Source organism: Sus scrofa, chromosome 9 (genome assembly GCF_000003025.6).
Source record: "Sus scrofa isolate TJ Tabasco breed Duroc chromosome 9, Sscrofa11.1, whole genome shotgun sequence".
Classification (NCBI taxonomy): domain Eukaryota; kingdom Metazoa; phylum Chordata; class Mammalia; order Artiodactyla; family Suidae; genus Sus; species Sus scrofa.
In genome coordinates, this window is record NC_010451.4 from 62,349,877 (window position 1) to 62,370,511 (window position 20,635).

Consider the following 20,635-nt stretch of genomic DNA (forward strand, 5'->3'; position numbering starts at 1 on the left):
TTAAGGATCTGGCAGTGCCATGAGCTGTTGTGTAAGTCACAAGCATGGCTTGGATCTGGCATTGCTATGGCTCTGGTGTAGGCTGGCAGCAACAGCTCCGATTGGACCCCTGGCCTGGGAACCCTAAAAAGACAAAAGACAAAAAAAAATAAAAAAATAAAAAAGAACAGGTTGGAAATATTGAAAATAAGTGAGATATACAATTTTAGATCATGTCTATTAAAAAACAACTGAAGGGAATTCCCATTGTGGCTCACTGGGTTAAGAACCTGACACAGTGTCTGTGAGAATGCAGGTTCGATACCCATCCTTGCTTACTGGGGTAGGGATCTGGTATTGCCATAAGCTGTGGCATAGATATAGATGTGACTCATATCTGGTGTTGTGTGGCTCTGATGTAGGCCTGTAGCTGCAGCTCTGATTCAAACCCTAGTCTGGGAAATTCCATATGCCCCAGGTACTGCTGAAAAAAAAAAGGAAAAAAAAAAAAAACTGAGGCAATTATAAAGGAATTCATATCATAGTCAAATTTTTGGACAGTTTTCTATAGTATATTTATAATGATCCTTTGTTTAACAAAAGAAAACAAACTCAAGAGCAATTGTAATTGATATATAAAGATATCACTTCCCCTGCTCCTTGTGAAGCAAAGTTGACATTATCTTGAATGGAATGCACTAAAATTTCCACATGTATTTAATTCTGCTAAACTTGTATAGATCTGACTGAGGAGTGACAAGAATGGAGCTTTAATGGAAAGCAGCATTACACTAAGGTAGTAATGTCAAGATTTTCAGGTTAAGATGATGAGTATCTGCAAAAGAAGAAAAACATCACACAGATATATTACCTGCACATAACAGATAGCTAGTTATTTGTTTTTGTTTTTAGGGTTTTTTGGTCTTTTTTTGTCTTTTTAGGGCTGCACCCGTGGTACATGGAGGTTCCCAAGCTAGGGGTCTAATGGGACCTACAGTTGCTGGCCTATGCCACAGCCACAGCAATGCCAGATCCAAGCCACGTCTGTGACCTCACCACAGCTCACGGCAAGGCTGGATTTTTAACCCACTGAGTGAGGCCAGGGATTGAACCTGCAACCTTATGTTTCCTAGTCGGATTTGTTTCTTCTACACCGTGATGGAAATTCCACAGATAGCTAGTTATTTGAAAATTTCTAAGCAATTACATATTCATTCATGTTCTATGAATACTATTCACCAAATATTTCTGACCCTTTTCTGGGTAGAAGTTGATTGCCTTTTCCCATCTCCTTTATGTTAAGCATGGTCATGTGACTTGTTTGGTAAATGAATAGAGAAATATATATATATATATATATATATATATACACACATATATATCACATCTGCATGACAATGATGGATCCTTAACCCATTATGTCACAAGGGAACTTCCAGATCCTCTTATCTCTTTTCTTTTTTCTTTTCTTCTCTTCTCTTCTTTTCTTTTAAATGCTGCACTTGGGACATATCGAAGTTCCTGGGCCAGGGGTCAAATCAGAGCTGCAGCTGAAGCCTACACCATAGCCATGGCAACACTGGATCCGAGCTGCATCTATGACCTATGCAAGAGTCTGTGGTAACAGCAGATCCTTAACCCACTGAGTGAGGCCAGGGATCAAACCCACATCCTCAAAGATATAACCCACTGAGCTATAGCAGGAATTCCCAGAAACTATTATCTCTAATAGCTAGTCTTTAAATATTTGGAAACTAAATGACATGACATCTTTCATGATCGGGTATGGAATTTAATTCTTATATTTATGTTGTGTACTTCATTAAATTTATTTGTTATGTAAATTTGTAAAATGTTAGTCCATATTCTCCATATTATTAGATTAACTACACCTAAGGAGAAAGTGTAATATATATCTATTCTTTATATATTATTGTGGTATAGATTCTACAAGTACACATTTACTAGAACTCATTAAATTTTTACTGAAAAGATAATGGAGATGGGGTTGATGAGAATTTTTTTTTTTTTGGCCACACCTGAGATGTGCAGAAGTTCTCAGGCCAGGGATTTAACCCCCATGCCACAGTTACGACTTCTAGTACAATTGCAACAAAGCCAGATCCTTAACCTACTGAGCCACGAGAGAAATTCTACTAATGAGAAGTTTGACCGTGATAGAGGCTTGAAGAATAGATCATTCTCCAGGAGTGTACATGTTCAGAGTGACTCCAGAGCAATTGAACTTATACAGATAACTTACTGCCTATTGTTCTAATACTTGAAAATCAGAAGTTAGTTTCAAAGTTCATAGCTAACAGCATTCTAAATTTTTAAATTGTATAGAAATACAAAAGGATGAGATAAAAATGAAGATTAGCAAAAGACATTGTGTTTTTAGGAGCAGATGGTAAATTGTCAGTTTTTAGATGTTTATTATTTGCTGTGTGTCTTCCTCAGTAGGATTTTTTTGGAGAAAATATGTTTTAATCTTCAGATGAAAACTTATATTGCATTATATTTCCTACTGTATTATTTAAATTTATATTTTCTGAGATGAGGTCTTTAAGTGAAAATTTGGAATTACATGATAGGTCTGAGGCTCTCTGAATCATATATTTTTGATGCACATTTCCTATAAGATTCTGATAACCAAATGGTAATTTTGACATCCCTCGTTCCATGAGATTCATAAGTGTTGTCATCATGTTCTTTAAGTTAGTGCTCACAGAATTTAATGTAGTACAACTTTTTTAATATTAAGGTTTAGAATACATTTACATGAAAATTAATTATTATTTTAAAAGCTTTACTAATATAATTTTTGTATTTCTTGTTATATTTATGATAGAAGAATCTCTACTCATTCAGAGGCAATTTTGTTTCCTATCAAGATCTTCATGGTACACAGATTTACATGGTACTCACAAAATAACTGGGCAGGTTTAATCATGAGCAAATGATTAGAATAACTGTTATCATCATCATAGTTAAACATGGTTGATTATTTTGTTTGTTTTGTAGGTATTTATTAAATAGCCGTATTTAAGAGACTATGATGAGTGTGAGGAGATCAAAATGGCATAGGAGTTGTTGTGGTGCTCATTTTCTCTCACAAAATATTTTTAAAAATTCATCTACATGTAGAACTATTTTCACAGAACATCTACTGAATGTTGGCAGATGACTTTAAACCTGCAAAAAAGGTCAAGAAAACCTCCACATAACTGGGTAGAACAAAAGGACAAAAAGAAAAAGAAAGAGAAAGGAATTAAGATGGAGCAGCACTCCTGAGAGGATGCTGTGAGAGAGGAAAGGAATCCACCTGACAAGGAGATCAACCAAGATGGACAGACATCAAAGCCACAGAGAAAAGTGCAGCAGCTGGACTGAGGAGGACAAAGCAGAGACAAATCTGCGAAGACCATCAGTACCACTGCCTCTGAACACCACAGCCTGAGAAGCCTGGGCAGGGGCTGGGTGCTGAGACTCAGTTCCAGGGAGAGGACTAGGGTTGGCTATATGGAGGCAGCCTAAGGAATCTAGGGAACAGTGTGCCATAGGCAGGGGAACAAAGTGCCACATCTGAGGGAATGCAGAACTGGGTCTGCAGGAGAAGCAAGGTGCCATTGTTGGGGAGGGCAAGAGGAGGAGGGGATTGATACAGGAATTTTTCTCTGTGCATGTGTGGATTCTTGGATGGTGAGGGTGGGACTACAGGCAGCTAGGGGCCTCTTGTGTGAGCTACACGAGGCCCTCTTGCTCCATCTGGCTCTGGGTGGTGGCATCTTCAGCCCTGGTCACCACAGAAGTCAGCAAAGAGGGAGTTCCCCTCATTACACAGTGAAACCAATCTGACTAGGAACCATGAAGTTGCAAGTTTGATCATTGGCCTCACTCAGTGGGTTAAGGGTCTGGCATTGCCATGAGCTATGGTGTAAGTTGCAGTCGTGGCTCAGATCTGGCATTGCTGTGGCTTGGCGTAGGCCTTCAGCTATAGCTCTGATTTGACCGCTAGCCTGGGAACTTTTATATGCTGTGGGTGTGGCCCTAAAAAAAAAAAAGTCTGCAAAAAGGAAGGCACAGCAACCCAAAACCACCCATTATTGCTTTTGTTACCCTGGAAACACATACAACCTCTTCCTGCCACTGCCAAACTGTAAGCACAGCCTACACCTGCCTGAGTCACTGCAATTTCCCAGGGCCCTGCAACTAGGAGCAGCCTGTTCCACCTTCCCATGGTCCATGCATCTGTCAAGGACCCAGTAACTAGGCACTGGCTACTAGCACTCCCCATCTTCCTGAAAGCACATGTAACACCCTATCAAGGGGATAACAGCTTGCACGCACTGAGGAAAGGGACAGCAAGCATGTAAACCAAAAGGAGTCCACACATTAAAAAAAAAAAAGTAGTCCCTCACAAAATACCCAGGGGCACTCTCACATATAAAAGCCTCTCCAAGACTATAGTAGTTGTTGCCCCAAAATTCAGAGAATAAGAAAGATATAAGCAAGATGAAGAAGCTCAGGAACCATTCTCAGTTAAAAGAAAAGGAAAATTCCCCTGAAGGAGCAAACAATGAAACAAAACTTCAGTCTAAAATATTCTGAGTTAAAAATGAGAGAGTGAAAATACTGAAGGAATTAAGAGTGAATATGAATGGTAATGAAAATTACTTTAGAAAGGAACAAGAAAATATAAGGAGGAGCCAAGAAAAGTTAGAAAATTTATTTGCAGAGATGCAAGCTGAGTTAAAGGCAATGAAGAGCAGAATGAATAATGAAGAAGAATGAATTAGTGATGTGAAAGACAGGATAATCTGTTTCCAAATCTAAAGTAAACAGATATCAAGATACAGGAAGCACAGAGGCCCCAAAAGAGTTGAACCCAAATATGCCCACACCTAGAAGCATTATAATAAATTGGTAAAAGTTAAAGACGAGGAGGGGCTTCTAAAGGCAGAAAGAAACAGTTAATTATAAGGCAACCCCCATAAGGCTATAAGCTGATTTCTCTACAGAAAAACTACAGGCCAGAAGAGAGTGGCAAAATATATACAATGATCTAAAAGGGAAAATTTTTCTGCCTAAAATACTCTACCCAGCAAGAGTTTGAATAAAGAATAAAGAATTTCTCCAACAAATAAAAACTAAAAGAGTAGAGCAATACTAAACCCATTCTAAAAAAATACTGAAAAGGCTGCTCTAAAAAGAAATAAGATCAATGAAATCAAAATTGAAAATAATCACTTAAATAAGCCACATACAAATTTAAAGAAAAAAAAAAGTTTTTGTAAAAGTGACTATAAACACAAGGAACAGTGAAAGGGTAAACATGAATTTGTAAAAGACATCGAGATCATAAATGTGGGGAAGGAAATTAAGAAAATTTGCCCCCCCTTTTTATTAGAATGTGTTTGGGCCTAAATTACTATCTGGCTAAAGCCAGCAGATATAGGAAGGGGTTAACTTACTTGAACCACAGGGCAACCACAAATCAAAACCAAACAATGCATTCACAAAAACAACAAAAAGAGAATACAAGCATAAGATGAAACCATCCAACCAAATAAAGAAAGGAACAAAGGAGAAACATAGAATCAACATAAAAAAAAGGTTTAAAATGGCAGTAAATACATATTTATCAATAATTCCCTTAAATATCAAGACTGAATGCTAAAATAAAAAGATATGGAGCAACATACTGGATTAAAAAAAAATAGTCTTCAATATACTGCCTACAAGAGATTCACACTGGGGAAAAAGACACACATAAATTAAAAGTGAGTGTATGAAAAATGTTACTTCATGTGAATACAAATGACAGGAAGTCAGGAATTGCAATACTCATATCAGAAAAAAATAGACTTTAAAATGAAGGACATAAAGAAAGAAAAAGGACACTAATGATAAAAGGAACAATTCAAGAAGAGGATGTTACACCTATCAATGTGTATGCCCCTAATATAGGAGCACACAAATACGTACAACAAATAGTAAGAGACATAAAAGAAGAAAATGATGGGAATACAATAATAGTAGGAGAGTTTAAAACCCCATTCACATCAATGGACAGACCTCCTAGTCAGAAAATCAAGAAAGCAACAGAGATCCTAAATGACACAGTAGAAAAGTTAGACTTAATTGACATTTTCAGGACATTACATCCAAAAACATCAGAATACACATTCTTTTCAAGTGTACATGGAACATTCTCTAGGACTGACCACATACAGGGGCAATATGAAATAATAAAATTGTTTCAAGCATTTTTTCTTATCACAATGACAGGAAATGAGAAATAAAACATGGGAAAAGAAAGAAAAAACTGACTACATGCAAACTAAACAACATTACTATTAAAAAACTGTGGGTCAATTAGAAAATTTTCTAATCAACAACTTAATCTACCACCTAAAAGCCTGAAAAAGAAGATACGCTCCCGACAACATTCTATGAAGCCACTATTCAAGTAATACCAAAATCAGAGAAAGATACTACCAAAAAAGAAAATTACGGGCCAGTATATTTGGTGCATATACACAAAAGTTCTCAACAAAATTTTATCTAGCCGAATCTAGCAACTCATAAAAAAAGATCATATACCACGACCAAGTGGGATTCATCCTAAGTTCACGATGGTTCAACATATGCAAATCAACCAACATCGTACACCACATTAACAACAGATAAGTTAAAAACCACATGACCCTCTCAGTAGAGGCAGAAAGAAGAATTTGACAAAATCCAACATCCATTCATCATAAAAACCCTTACCAAAGCGAGTATAGAGGAAACATACCTTAACATAATCAAAGCCATTTATGGCAAATGCACAGCAAATATAATACTCATTGGAGAATAGCTGAAATCCTTCTTACTAAAATCTGGAACAAGATAAGGATGCCCACTCTCACCACTTTTATTCAACATATCATTGGCAGTCCTTAGCCACAACAATCAAACAAAACACATAAAAATATCCAAACTGGAAGAGAAGAGGTAAAATTGTCACTCTTTGAAGATGATGATACTAAATAGAGAAAATCCTAAGGACTCCATGCAAAAACTGCTCAAACTGATCAACAAATTCAGCCAAGTAGAAGAAAAAAAATTAACTTTTGAAATTGGTTGCATGTCTGTGTACTAAATGAAATATTAGAAAAGAAATATAACAATACAATACTTTTTAACATAACCCCCCCAAAATTAAAAATCTAGGAATAAACCTGACCAAGGAGGTGAAAGACTTAAATGCCTAGAAGTATAAAACATTAATCAAGGAAATTAAAGAGCATTCAAATAAATGGAAAGATATTCCATGATCCTGAATTGGAAGAATTAACATCATTAAAATGGCCATATTCCACAAAGCAATCTACAGATTGAATGTAATCTCTATGAAATTACCCATGTCATTTTTCACAGAACTAGAACAAGCAATCTAAAAATTTATGATAGAAGTCCCAGAATTACCAAAGCAATTCTGAGGAACAGAAACCAAGCAGAAGGCATAACTCTCATAGACTTCAGACGATATTACAAAGCTACAGTTATCAAGACAGTATGGTACTTGTACAAAAACAGACATACTGACCAATGGAACAAAATAGACAACCCAGAAATAAACCCCAGATATTTATGGGCAATTATTTGTTGACAGAGGAGGCAAGAATATAAAATGGGAAAAAGTCTCTTCAGCAAGTGGTGCTAGGATAATCAGACAGCTGCATGTAAATTATTGAAACTAGAACACACCCTCACACAATGCAAAAAAATAAACTCAAATGGCTTAAATACTTAAACATAAGATTAGAAACCATAATACTCATTACAGAAGACATAGGCTAAACATTCTCTGATATCAACTGTACAAATGTTTTCCTAGGTCAGTTTCCCATGGCAATGGAAGTAAAAGCAAAAGTAAACCAGCGGGACCTAATCAAATGTACAAATTTTGCACAGCAAAGGAAACCATAAAAAAAAAAGATAATCTATGAAATGGGAGAAAATAGTTTCAAATGATGGAGGCAACAAGGGCTTAATCTCCAAAATCTACAAACAACTCATACAACTGAACAACACCACAATCAAAAAATGGTTAGAACAACTCAATAGGCATTTCTCCAAAGAAGACATACAGATGGCCAACAGGCACATGAATAAAAGCTCAACCTCACTAATTTTAGAGAATTGCAAACCAAAACTACAATGAGATACTACTTCACACCAGTCAGAATGGCCATCTTTAGTAAGTCTACAAATAACAAATGCTGGAGAGGTTTTGGAGAAAAGGGAACCCTCCCACACTGTTGGTGGGAATGTAGATTGGTACAATCACTATGGAAAACTCCATGGAAATACCTCAATAAACTAAATCTAGAACCACTACATGATCCAGCAATCACACTCCTGGACCTATATCGGGACAAAACTTTCATTGAAAAAGATACATGCACCCCTATGTTCATTGTAGACAATAGCCAAGACATGGAGACCTCCAAAATGTCCTTTGACAGATGAATGCGTTAAGAACCTGTGGTATGGAATACTACTCAGCTGTTAAAAAAAATGCTATTTGCAGCAACATGGATGGAACTAGAGACTGTCATACTAAGTGAAGTCAGAAAGGAAGACAAATACTGTATGATATCACTTATATCTGGCATCTAATATATGGCGCAAATGGACCTGTCTACAGAACAGAAACAAACTCATGGATGTGGAGAGCAGACTTGTGGTTGCCAAGGTGGAGTGGGAGGTAGTGGGATGAACTGGGAGTTTGGGGTTAGTAGATGCAAACTATTGCATTTGGAGTGCATAAGCAATGAGATCCTGCTATACAGAACAGGAAACTTTATCTAATCACTTGTGATGGAATATGATGGAGGATAATGTGAGAAAAGGAAAGTATATATTTGTATAACTGGGTCCATTTGCTATGCAGCAGGGATTGACAGAATATTGTAAATCAGCTGTAATAAAAAAAGAGACTATGATGAGTACTATGAATACAGAGATTTAAAAGGTTGATCCCTTTCCTAAAGAGCTCACTTAGTAGCTGCAGGTACATATTGATTATCCATTGATATATACTGATCATAACCCATGATAAAAGCTGTGGTAGAGAGGTGTGGAAAGTGCTGTTTCTGAAACAGACTAAAAGAAAGGATTAGTTTTTCTACTAAAATCTGCTACTAAAAACTAATAGAAGGACTATGGAGGGATACAGAGAAAAGCTGATATTGGAACTATGAGGATTTTATCTCTATATATGTTTTGGATAATTAGAGAACTTTCCTCTAGAAATGAGTTGTGCCTAACTTTTATACTATGTGCTATGCTTTGGAATTTGGGGGGTTTTTACCCTGGGTAAATATTTAATATACTTAATAATCAAAATGGCCATATATAAAATAGATGCTGACTTAGACTTACAACAGGGTCTGGAAAAACTCTTGTAGTACTGGTTAACTCTTTAGGCACAGGATTTTGTATGGGTCTCTGTGCACTAATTTCTCATCTCTCAAAATAATCAATACTAGTCTCTTCCATTTAGGATATTTGTAAGAATTAAGTGAGTTAATGCATGTAAAGCAGTTAATGGTAGTATAACTCAAGAAACATTAGGTATTATCATTATTAAGACTAGGTGAGAGTAAAATTACAGATATATCAAAAAGTGCAACACCTGAAACTAACACAACATTATAAATCAACTACACTTTAAGTAAAAGAATAGAAACAAAAATGCCCAAAACACTAAAAAAAATGGTGGAGTAATTGGGAGAAATTGGAAAATAATTACTTTTCATTGAATGTCTGCTTGAAGGTTTGATGGAGATGAAAGACTAGGTTTATAAGAAGTCATTATTTGGAATAGTTCCAGGAAAAATAGTCACAATTCTAGTTTCATGAGGAATAATTATTCTATATTTTAGTTTTTGGTTTCAATGATCATATATGATGAATAACAAACAACTCTGGATTTAGATGTTAGTATTTTACTATGGCTGTTTGCAAACTTCAATATTACACTTAGTTATCTAATTGCTTATTTTATTTGATGTTTTGCAGATAAATTTTCCAGCAACAGTTGTGATGCAACTAACAAATATTTTCTATTCTGGTTCGTTATCATACATTTGCATTTGATTTGTCTGATTGCTGCAGGTGGAAACAATAGGTGATGCATACTGTGTTGCTGCAGGGCTCCACAGAAAAAGCCTTTGCCATGCTAAACCCATTGCTCTGATGGCCCTGAAGATGATGGAACTTTCAGAAGAGGTGCTGACACCTGATGGAAGACCAATTCAGGTAACCCTCTCAACAATATTGTTTGAGTAACAATGCACGTTTAACTAAAGAGGGTAAGAAATTCCTTTCAGTATTGTACTTAATATAACTTAACTTAGAAATAGTTCCTCAAGGAAGAGAGATTACTAGATATAATACATAGACCCAGGAAAAGAACAAATGGAGTATGACCCAAAATAAGAAAATGGTGTATGGAAGACACAGGTGTATAGAGGAAAGAAAGAGCTAAGGGGTTAAACCTGCTATCAGTAACCAACTCAGCAATACCAAGCCAGGTCGATGATGAGAAACAGTTGGAGAGATAATCCAAAGAACAAGAAATAAGGAACAAGAAGTGAAGGACCTGGACAACTTCTTGTGGATAGTGCACAAGTGTTCCTTATGAAGCCTCAGATGCTAGGGTCACCTCTGATTTTTTTTTTTTTTTTAATATGGCAGTGTTTGAAGGTTGGAGCTTAACACTGAGGAAACATAAAAAAAATCTGAAAATGTTGGAGTTTCCTGATGGAAAACTTTCTCCAGTAGTTAAGGATCCAGGATTGTCACTGCTGTGGCTTGGGTCACTACTGTGGTGTGGGCTCAGTCCTGGTCCAGGAACTTCTATATGCCATGGTGGCAAAAAAAAAAAAAAAGGAAGAAAAACTGAAATATGTAGCTCCTGGTATGTTGTACTGTTTTTAGTACTGATAGCTTTCTCCAATCTGCGATCTATCCATCTCTGGGAATGAATGAGGTCAGTTAGCTAAGTTTCTGCCACCAACTGATAGATCCGAATACTGTTATTACTATGACTCCTTATAAACCAAAAATCTTGTATTTGGCAAAGTAACTTTGAATTTAAGGCACCCTTTTTATAACAGTTCATCAAACATGGATTTAAAAAAAAAGCCAGAAAAACAGAGCCACGAAATTTGAGTACATTTCTTATTTGACAGTATGGCAAAGTAGATACTCTGAGAAACACTTCTGATTAAAATTATTAACATGTGGTATTAAATAATTTTTAAATATTTTTAAAAGATACTGGTCATATCACTGAACTCAGGAAAGTGAGAAGTGTGCTGATCACATTATATGTGTAGATTGAACAAAATTTAATGGTGAACTCAAGTGCTCTGTTATTAGCAGTGATAACAAGAAACTAGGAAATACTGTCTCTCCATGAGGAAAGTAAACTTCAATCCCCTTATCAAAGAAATTCCACAGTTAAAATTCTCTGGAAAATGAGTGGCTAATATTAAAAACAAAACAAAATAAAGCAAAAAAAGAAAAAGAAAACAAAAACACACACTCACATGGAAAGACAAAGTACCATAGAAGAACCAGTATAAATAAGGATGAGAAAAATAGTTCTCTGTGTTGTCAGATAATCAAAATTGTCAAGACACAGGATTAAAAATGCAATGCTTAATATAATTAAAGAAATAAAAGAGAAGCTTAAAAATTTTTGTCTGGAATAAGTAGATTTTAAAAAGAACCAGACAACTTCTAAACAATCAACACAATAAAAATAAATTAAAAAAAATTAAAACCCAAACACACCCCAAAAAAAAAAAACAGAAACAGAAACCATCAGTGGATGAAATTAGAAGCAAAATAGATACAGCTGAAGAAAGTATCTGTAAATAAGTCCTGAGAATTAAAAATAGAGAAATATGAAAAAAAGAACGTAAAATGTGTATGTTATGTAAGAGATATTATATGCTCAATTGGAATTCCAAGTGAAGGTAACAGAGGGAATGCAAAAGATGGATTTTTTTTTCTGAAACTATTAAAATAAACAAATCAGCTCTCAGACACAGTAATCCTAAAGGATTCTTCAAAGAAAATCATAGGGATCAAAAATTATATCTTTCTTTTACATTAATGTACATTTTATTTTTAAGTAATGAATTCCTTATTTTTATGTTGTACTTCATTTGTATTTTTAATTCCATAATATATCTGCAACTTATATCTACATTTAATGGAATATATATATATATTAATTGAAGTGTAGTTAATTTACAATGTCATGTTATTTTCAAGTTTTCAGTGCAGCAACACAGATTTATTTATATAGCTATATAAACATATAATTTATTTATACAATTTTCTTTTATTTATAAAAGAATCACAAAGAATATATATATATTATTATCCCTTATAAGTTATTACAAATTATTGAGTAACATTCCCCATGCTTTACAATAGGTCCTTGTTAGTTGTCTGTTTTATATATAGTAGTGTACATGTTTAAGCCCAGATTCATAATGTATTTCTCCCACCCATTCCTCTTTGGTAAACATAAGTTTGATTTCTATGTGTGTAGATCTATTTCTTTCTGTAATTCATTTGTATTTTTTTAAGATTACACATGTATGTGATATATAATAGTTGTATTTCTATGCCTGGCTTACTTCACTTAGGTATGATGATCTCTAGGGCCATCCATATTGCTGCAACTGGCAATATTTCCTTCCTTTTTGTAAGTAACATTTCACTGTGCATGTATTATGTATTTGTATATATTCATACATGCCCAATTCTCTTTATCCATTCATCTGATGGACACTTCAGTGTCTTAGCTATTGCTTCAGTGAACATTAGGGTGTGTGTATCTTTTCAAAATTAGACTGTTCTCTGGAATGGGATTGCAGGATCATATGGTAACCTTATGTTTATTTTTTGAAGACTCTTCATTCTGTTTTTCATAGTTGGTGCACCAATTTACATTCCCACCAACAGTGTAGGAGGATTCCTTTTTCTCCACACTCTATCCAGCATTTATGATTTGTAGACTTTTTGATGGTTACCATTATGGCCAATTTGAGATAATGGCTAATTGCAGTTTGATCTGCATTTTTCTCATGATTTGCAGTGTTGAGCATCTTTCCATATGCCTGTTGGCCATCTGTATGTCTTCTTTGGAGAAATGTCTCTAAGGCTTTTGCCCAATTTTTTTATTGGATTGTGTGTTTTTGTTTGTTTTTTGTTTGACATTGAGCTGTATGAGCAGTTTGTGTGTTTTGAGTTTAATCCCTTGCCAATAAAATCACTTGCAAATATTTTCTTTTATTCTTTAAGTTGTATTTTCATTTTTTTTACGGTTTCCTTTACTATGCAAAAAGGTTTTAAGTTTGATTAGGTCCCATTTGTTTATTTTGCTTTTATTTCCATTCCTCTAGAAAATGGATCCAAAAAGATATTGCTGAAAATTATGTCAAAGGATGTTCTCCCTATGTTTTTCTCTAGGGGTTTCCTCTAGGAGTTTATTTATCTGATCTTATATTTAGGTCTTTAATACATTTTGAGGTTTTGTGGGTTTTTTTTGTATCTGGTGACAAATAATGCTCAAATTTTATTCTTTTACATTAAGTTTTCTGTTTTCCCAGCACTACTTCTTGAAGAGACTCTCTTCTCTGTTGTATATACTTGCTTCCTTTGTCATAAATTAATTTATCATAGGTGTGCACATTTACTGTTTAGCTTTCTATCCTGTTCCATAGACCTATATGTCTGTTTTTCTGCCAGTACCATATTTTTATCACTGTAGAGTATAGTCTGAATTCAGGGATCCTGATTTCTCCAGCTCAGTTCTTCTTACTCAAGATTGCTTTGATCTTTTTGGAGTCTTTTGTGTTTCTCTACAAATTTTAAAATTATTTGAAAATGCCATTAGTAATTTGATGGGATTACACTGAATCTGTACATTACATTGGGTAGATTGTCATTTTGACAATATTTTTTCTTCCAATCCAAGAGCATGGTATATCTTTCCATCTGTTTGTGTCATCTTCAGTTTCTTCAATCAGCATCTTACAATTTTCAGAGTACAGGTCTTTTGCCTCTTTAGGTGAATTTATTCCTAAGTAATTTATTCTCTTTGATGCAATGGGTACATGGAATTGTTTCCATAATTTCTCTTTCTGAAGTTTCATTGTTAGTATATTAAAATGCAACAGATTTCTATGTATTTGTGTATTCTGCATCTTTATAAAATTCATTGATGTGCTCTAGTAGTTTTCTGATAGCATCCTCCAGATTTTCTATGTATAATAAGATGTCACATGCAAACAGTTACATTTGTATTTCTTTTTCAATTTGGATTACTTCTATTTATTTTTATTGTCTGATTGCTGTGGCTGTGACTTACAAAACTATATAGAATAAAAATGGTGTAAGTGGGCATCCATGTCTTGTTCCTGATCATAGCAGAAATGCTTTCACCATTTCATCAGTGAGTATTATGTTAGCTCTAAGTTTGTCATATATGGCCTTTATTATGTTGAGGTAGTTTCCCTCTAGCCCACTTTCTAGAGAGTTTTTATCATAAATGGGTGTTAAACTTTGTCAAAAGCTTTTTCTGCATCTACTGAGAAGATCATGTTTTTTTCTTTCTCTTCTTCAGTTTGTTAATGTGTTGTATCACACTGATTGATTTGTAGATATTGAAAAATCCTTGCATCCCTGGGATAAATCCCACTTGATCATGGTGTACAATCTTTTTAATATATTATTGGATTTGGTTTGCTAGTATTTTGTTGAGGATTTTTGTATCTATGTTCATCAGTGATATTGGCCTGTAATTTTCTCTTTTTTTGTGGCATCTTTTTCTGGTTTGGGTATCAGGGTAATAGTGGGCTAAGAGAATGTGTTTGGAAATATTATATATTTATTGTTATAAATAGTTGATTCACACTGTTATATTAGTTCAGGTGTACAACTTAGGAATTCAAAAATTTTATAGATTATACTCCATTTATATTTATTATAAAATTTTGTACATATCCCCTATGTTACATATATATCCTTATAGCTTATTTATTGTGTACATAGTTTGTACTTTGTAATCCTCTATTCCTATCTTCTTCTCGCCTCTTCATTCTCCATACTTGTAAACAGTAGTTTCTTTCAGTGTCTGTGAGTCTGTTTCTTTTTTGTTATATTTACTATTTTGTGTTCTTAGATTCCACACTTAAATTATAATATACACTATTTGTCTTTCTCTAACTTATTTCACTAAACATAGTATCCTCCAATTCCACCCATATGTTGCAACTAGCATAATTTCCTTCTTTTTTATGGCTGAGTAGTATTCTATAGTCTGTGTTTGTGTGTACACACACACACAAATATAAAGTCCCACCCACCAGAGCTCTTTATAAACAGGCAAAAGCAAAGAGAATTCAGCACCATTAAACCATCTTTACAACAAATACTAAAGGTACTTCTCCAGGTCAAAAAGAAAAGGCCAAAACCAGAAACAAAAATATTACAAATGATAAGGCTCACTGGTAAACACAAATATATAGTAAAGACAGGAAATTATCCCCACAGAAATATGCTACCAATACCAGGAATCATGAGTTGGGTAAAGATGTGGAATAATGGAGATGCACTTGCAATTAAGAGAAAATAAGACTTAAAACAATTTTGTGTATGTATATATAGACTCATATCAAAACTTCATGAAAACTGCAAAACAAAAAATGATAATAGATATGCACACAAATAAGAAAAAGCAATCCGAACATAACAATAAAGATAATTATGAAACCACAAGAGAAGGGAAGAAAAAAGACCAACAAAAACAAATCCAAAACAATTAATAAAATGGCAATAAGTATATACATATCAATAATTGCCTTAAATATTAATAGACTAAATGCCCCAACCAAAAGACATAGACTGGCCAAATGGATACAAAAACAAGACCAATATACATGCTGTCTTCAGGAGAGCCACTTCAGTTCTAGGGACACATACAAATTGAAAATGAGAGGATGGAAGTAAATATTCCATACAAATGGAAATCAAAAGAAAGCTGGAGTACAAATACTCATATCAGACAAAATAGACCTTAACATAAAGTCTATTATAAGACACAAAGAAGGACATTACATAATGACTGAAGGATCAATCCAAGAAGAAGATATAACAACATACACATTGTGTGCGTATATATATAAACATGTACATTGAAGGCAAAGGTCTTCAGACTAATTATCAGTGTGAACTCCTCTGGAGATGGCCATTTTGAAAAAATTTGGCCCATCCATCAGGATCGCCTCAATATATAAGGCAACTTCTAACAACCTTAAAAGAAGAAATTGACAATAATGCAACAATGGTGGGGGACTTCAACACCCCATGTACAGCAATAGACAGATCATCTAGACAGAAAAACAGCAAAGAAACACAGGCCTTAAATGATGCATTAGACTAGATGGACTTAATAGTTAGAAAACATCCCATTCAATAACATTCTTCTCAAGTGCACACAGAATGTTCTCTAAGATCATATTCTGGGCCACAATCCAGCCTTAGTAAATTTAGAAAATTGAAATTATGTCAAACATCTTTTCCAACCACAATACTATACCACTGGAAATCAACAAGAACAACAACAATAAAAAAATCTGCAAAAAACACAAACGTGTAGAGACTAAATAATCAATTTATCACTGAATATATCAAAGAGGGAATTTTAGAAAACACCTAGAAGCATATGAAAACAGAGAAACAACAATCCAAAACCTGTGGGATACAGCAAAAGCAATTCTAAGAGGGAAGTTTAGAGCAATACAAGGCTACCTCAGGAAACAGGAAAAATCTCAAATAAACAACATAACTTTACACATAAAGCAAAGTTTTAGGAACTAGAAAAGCAAACTAGAAAAAGAAGAACAGAAAAAACCCAAAGTTATCAGAAGGAAAGAAATCATAAAGATCAGAGCAGAAATTAGAGAAACAGAAACAAATAAAACCATAGAAAAGATCAATGGAACAAAAAGCTGGTTCTTTGAAAAGATCAACAAAAATTGATTAACAAGACTCATCAAGGAAAAAAAAGCAGGTTCAAATCAATACAATTAGAAGTGAAAAAGTAGAGGTTACAATGGACATTGCGAAAATACAAAGTATCATAAGAGACGACTAAAAGCAACTGTATACTAATAAAACAACAGCCTAGAAAAAATGGGCAAATTCTTAGAAAGGTATAATCTTCCAAGACTAAACCAAGACAAAATGTAAAAGATGAACAAACCAATCAAACGTACTGAAATTAAAACTGTGATTTAAAAACTTCCACCAAAATCCAGGAAAAAATGGCTTCATAGTTGAATTTTATGAAAATTTAGAGAAAAGTTAACACCTGTCCTTCTGAAACTATTCTTAAAAATTGCAGTGGAAGGAACATTCCCAAACTCATTCTATGAGGCCACCATAGCCCTGATACCAAAACTAGACAAAGATACCACCCCAAAAAAGAAAATTACAGGCCAATATCACTGATGAACATAGACGCAAAAATCCTTCACAAAGTACTAGCAAACCAAATCCAGCAATACATTAAAAAGATTGTGCATCATGATCAAGTGGGATTTATCTCAGGGATGCAAGGATTTTTCAATAACCACATATCAATCAGTGTGATACACCACATTAACAAACTGAAGATTAAAAACCATATAATCATCTCAGTAAGTGCAGAAAAAGCTTTTGACAAAACCCAACACCCATTTCTGATATAAACCCTCCAGAAAGTGGACATAGAAGGAACCTACCTCAACATGATAAACCCATATATGAAAAACCCACAGCTAATATCATTCTCAATGGTGAAAAGCTGAAAAAATTCTTGCTAAAATCAGGAACAAGGCACTCTCACCACTACTACTCAACATAGTTTTGGAACACCTAGCCACAACAATCAGAGAAGAAAAATAAATAAATAAAAGGAATTCAAATTTTAAAGGAAGAAGTAAAACTCTCACTGTTTGCCAGTGACATGATTCTATACCTAGAAAATCCTAAAGACATTACCAGAAAACTGTTAGAGCTCATCAATGAATTTGGCAAAGATGAAGGATACAAAATTAATACACAGAAATTGACTGCATTTCTATATACTAACATTGAGATTAGAAAGAGAAATTAGAGAAACAATCCCATTTGCCATCACATCAAAAAGAATAAATTACCTACTTAAAGAGGCAAAAGACCTGTACTCTGAAAACTATTAGATGCTGATGAAGGAGATCAAAGATGATACAAACAGAAAAATATACCATGTTCTTGGAAATGAAAAAAATCAATGAGGTCAAAATATCTATACTACCCAAGGCAATCTATAAATTCTATGCAATACCTATCAAATTCCAGTGGCATTTTTCATAGAACTAGAACAAAATATTTAAAGTTTGTTTGAAAGCACAAAAGACCCAGAATAGCCAAAGCCATCCTGAGAAAGGAAAAATGGATCTGGAGGATTCAGACACCCTGACATCAGACTATACTACAAAGCTACAGTCATAAAAACAGTATGGTACTGGCACAAAAACAGAAATATAGATCAGTGTAACCAGATAGAAAGCCCAGAATTAAACCCAAACATCTATGGTCAGCTAATCTATGACAAAGGAGGCAAGAATAAATAATGGAGAAAAGACAGTCTCTTTGATAAGTAGTGCTGGGAAAACTGGACAGCTACAGGTAAAGGAATGAAATTAGGACACTCCCTAACACCATACACAAAAATAAACTCAAAATTGATTAAAGACCTAAATATAAGACCGTATACTATAAAAGTCTTAGAGGAAAACATAGTTTGAACACTCTCTGACAAACCACACCAATATCTGCTCAGATCCACTCCCTAGAGTAGTGATAATGAAAACAAAAAACAAACAAATGGGACCTAATTAAACTTAAAAAGTTTTTACACAGCAAAGGAAACCCTTAACAAAATGAAAAGACATCCCACAGCATGGGAGAAAATATTTGCAAATGAAGCAACTGACAAGGAATTGATCTCTAAAATGTGCAAATACCTCCTGCAGCTCAATACCAAAACAAAAAAGCAAACAGTGCCATCAAAAAAATTGTCAGAAGATCTAAACAGTCAATTCCCCAAAAAAGACCTACAGATGGCCAAAAAAATACATGAAAAATGTTCAGTGTCACTAATTATTAGAGAAATTCAAATCAAAACTACTGAGGTACTACCTTACACCAGCCAGAATGGTCATCATCAAAAAGTTACAAACGATACATTCTGGAGAGGGTGTAGAGATAAGGGAACCCACTTGCACTGTTGATTGGATCTAAATTAGTGCAACCACTATGGAAACCTGTATGGAGATTCCTCAAAAAACTGAAAATTGAATTAACATTTGATCCAGCAGTCCCATTCCTGGGCTTCTATCCAGAGAAAACTATGACTCTGAAACATACATATACCCAGTGTTCATTGCAGCACTATATACAATGGTCAAGACATGGAAGCAACCTAAATGTCCATAGTCAGAGAAATGGATAAAGAAGGTGCAGTACATATACTGAATGGAATATTAGCTATAAAAAGAAGGGAAATAATGGCATTTGCAGCAACATGGATGGACCTAGAAATTACCATGCTATGTGAAGTTAGTCAGACATGAGACACAAAAATTACATGCCATCACTTATATGTGGAGTCCAAAAGAAAAAAAAAAAAGATACAATGAAGTTATTTGTAGAACAGAAACTGACTCACAGACTTTGAAAAACTATGTTTACCAAAGGAGACACAAGTTGGTTTTGGGGAAAGGGATAGGCTGGGGGTTTGGGATGAAAAAGTTGTAAAATTGGGTTGTGATGATGATTGTACAAATATAATAAAAATTCACTGAATTACAGAAATAAAATAAAATTTAAAAAGCAAAAAAAACAACAAAAAATATCCTGAGAGTTCCCACTGAAGTAGAGTGGGTTAAGAATCCCACTGCAACAGCTTGGGTGTGGTTGAATCCCTGGCACAGCAAAGTGGGTTAAAGGATCTGGCATTGCCACAGTTTGTAGCTGTGCCTCAGATTCAATCCCTGGCCCAGGAACTTCCATACATCTTGGGTGTGGCCATTGCAAAAAAAAAAAAACAAACAAAAAAAACTTTTTAAAAAGAGTGATTAGATTTTAAATATTTTATCAATATATTGTTGATTCTACTGGCTAAATATATGGAAATGTGTATCCCTATAGGATATCTGATTTCTTGTAAATTAAAAATAGACAATTGAAGAAAAGCAAAATCAGATTTATATTCTTTCCTCTTTTTTTAAGATACTTATATTGGGATTTCATTACTTGATAGTGTAACTCTGAAGTTCCCACTGTGCTGCAGGGGGTTAAAAATTCTACTGAAGTGGCTCAGGTCACTGTGGAAGCATGGATTTGATCTCTGGCTTGGCTCAGTGGGTTAAAGAATCTAGTGTTGCCACAGTTGTGGCTTGGATTCAATCCCTGAGAATTTCCATATGTCATGGGTGTGGCCATAAAAAGAAAGGTAAGACAGTTGCATAATTTTATTCTGCTTCTT

General features: G+C 34.5%; 1 protein-coding gene across 1 annotated transcript in view; it reads left to right on the forward strand.

Moving 5' to 3' along the window:
* The window catches only part of GUCY1A2 (guanylate cyclase 1 soluble subunit alpha 2), a 409,223-nt gene that overhangs the window by 248,296 nt on the left and 140,292 nt on the right, over positions 1-20,635 (forward strand). The window contains exon 6 of the mRNA XM_003130093.6: positions 10,153-10,296. Within this exon, the coding sequence (XP_003130141.3) occupies positions 10,153-10,296 (144 nt within the window). The remainder of the gene's footprint in view (positions 1-10,152; positions 10,297-20,635) is intronic.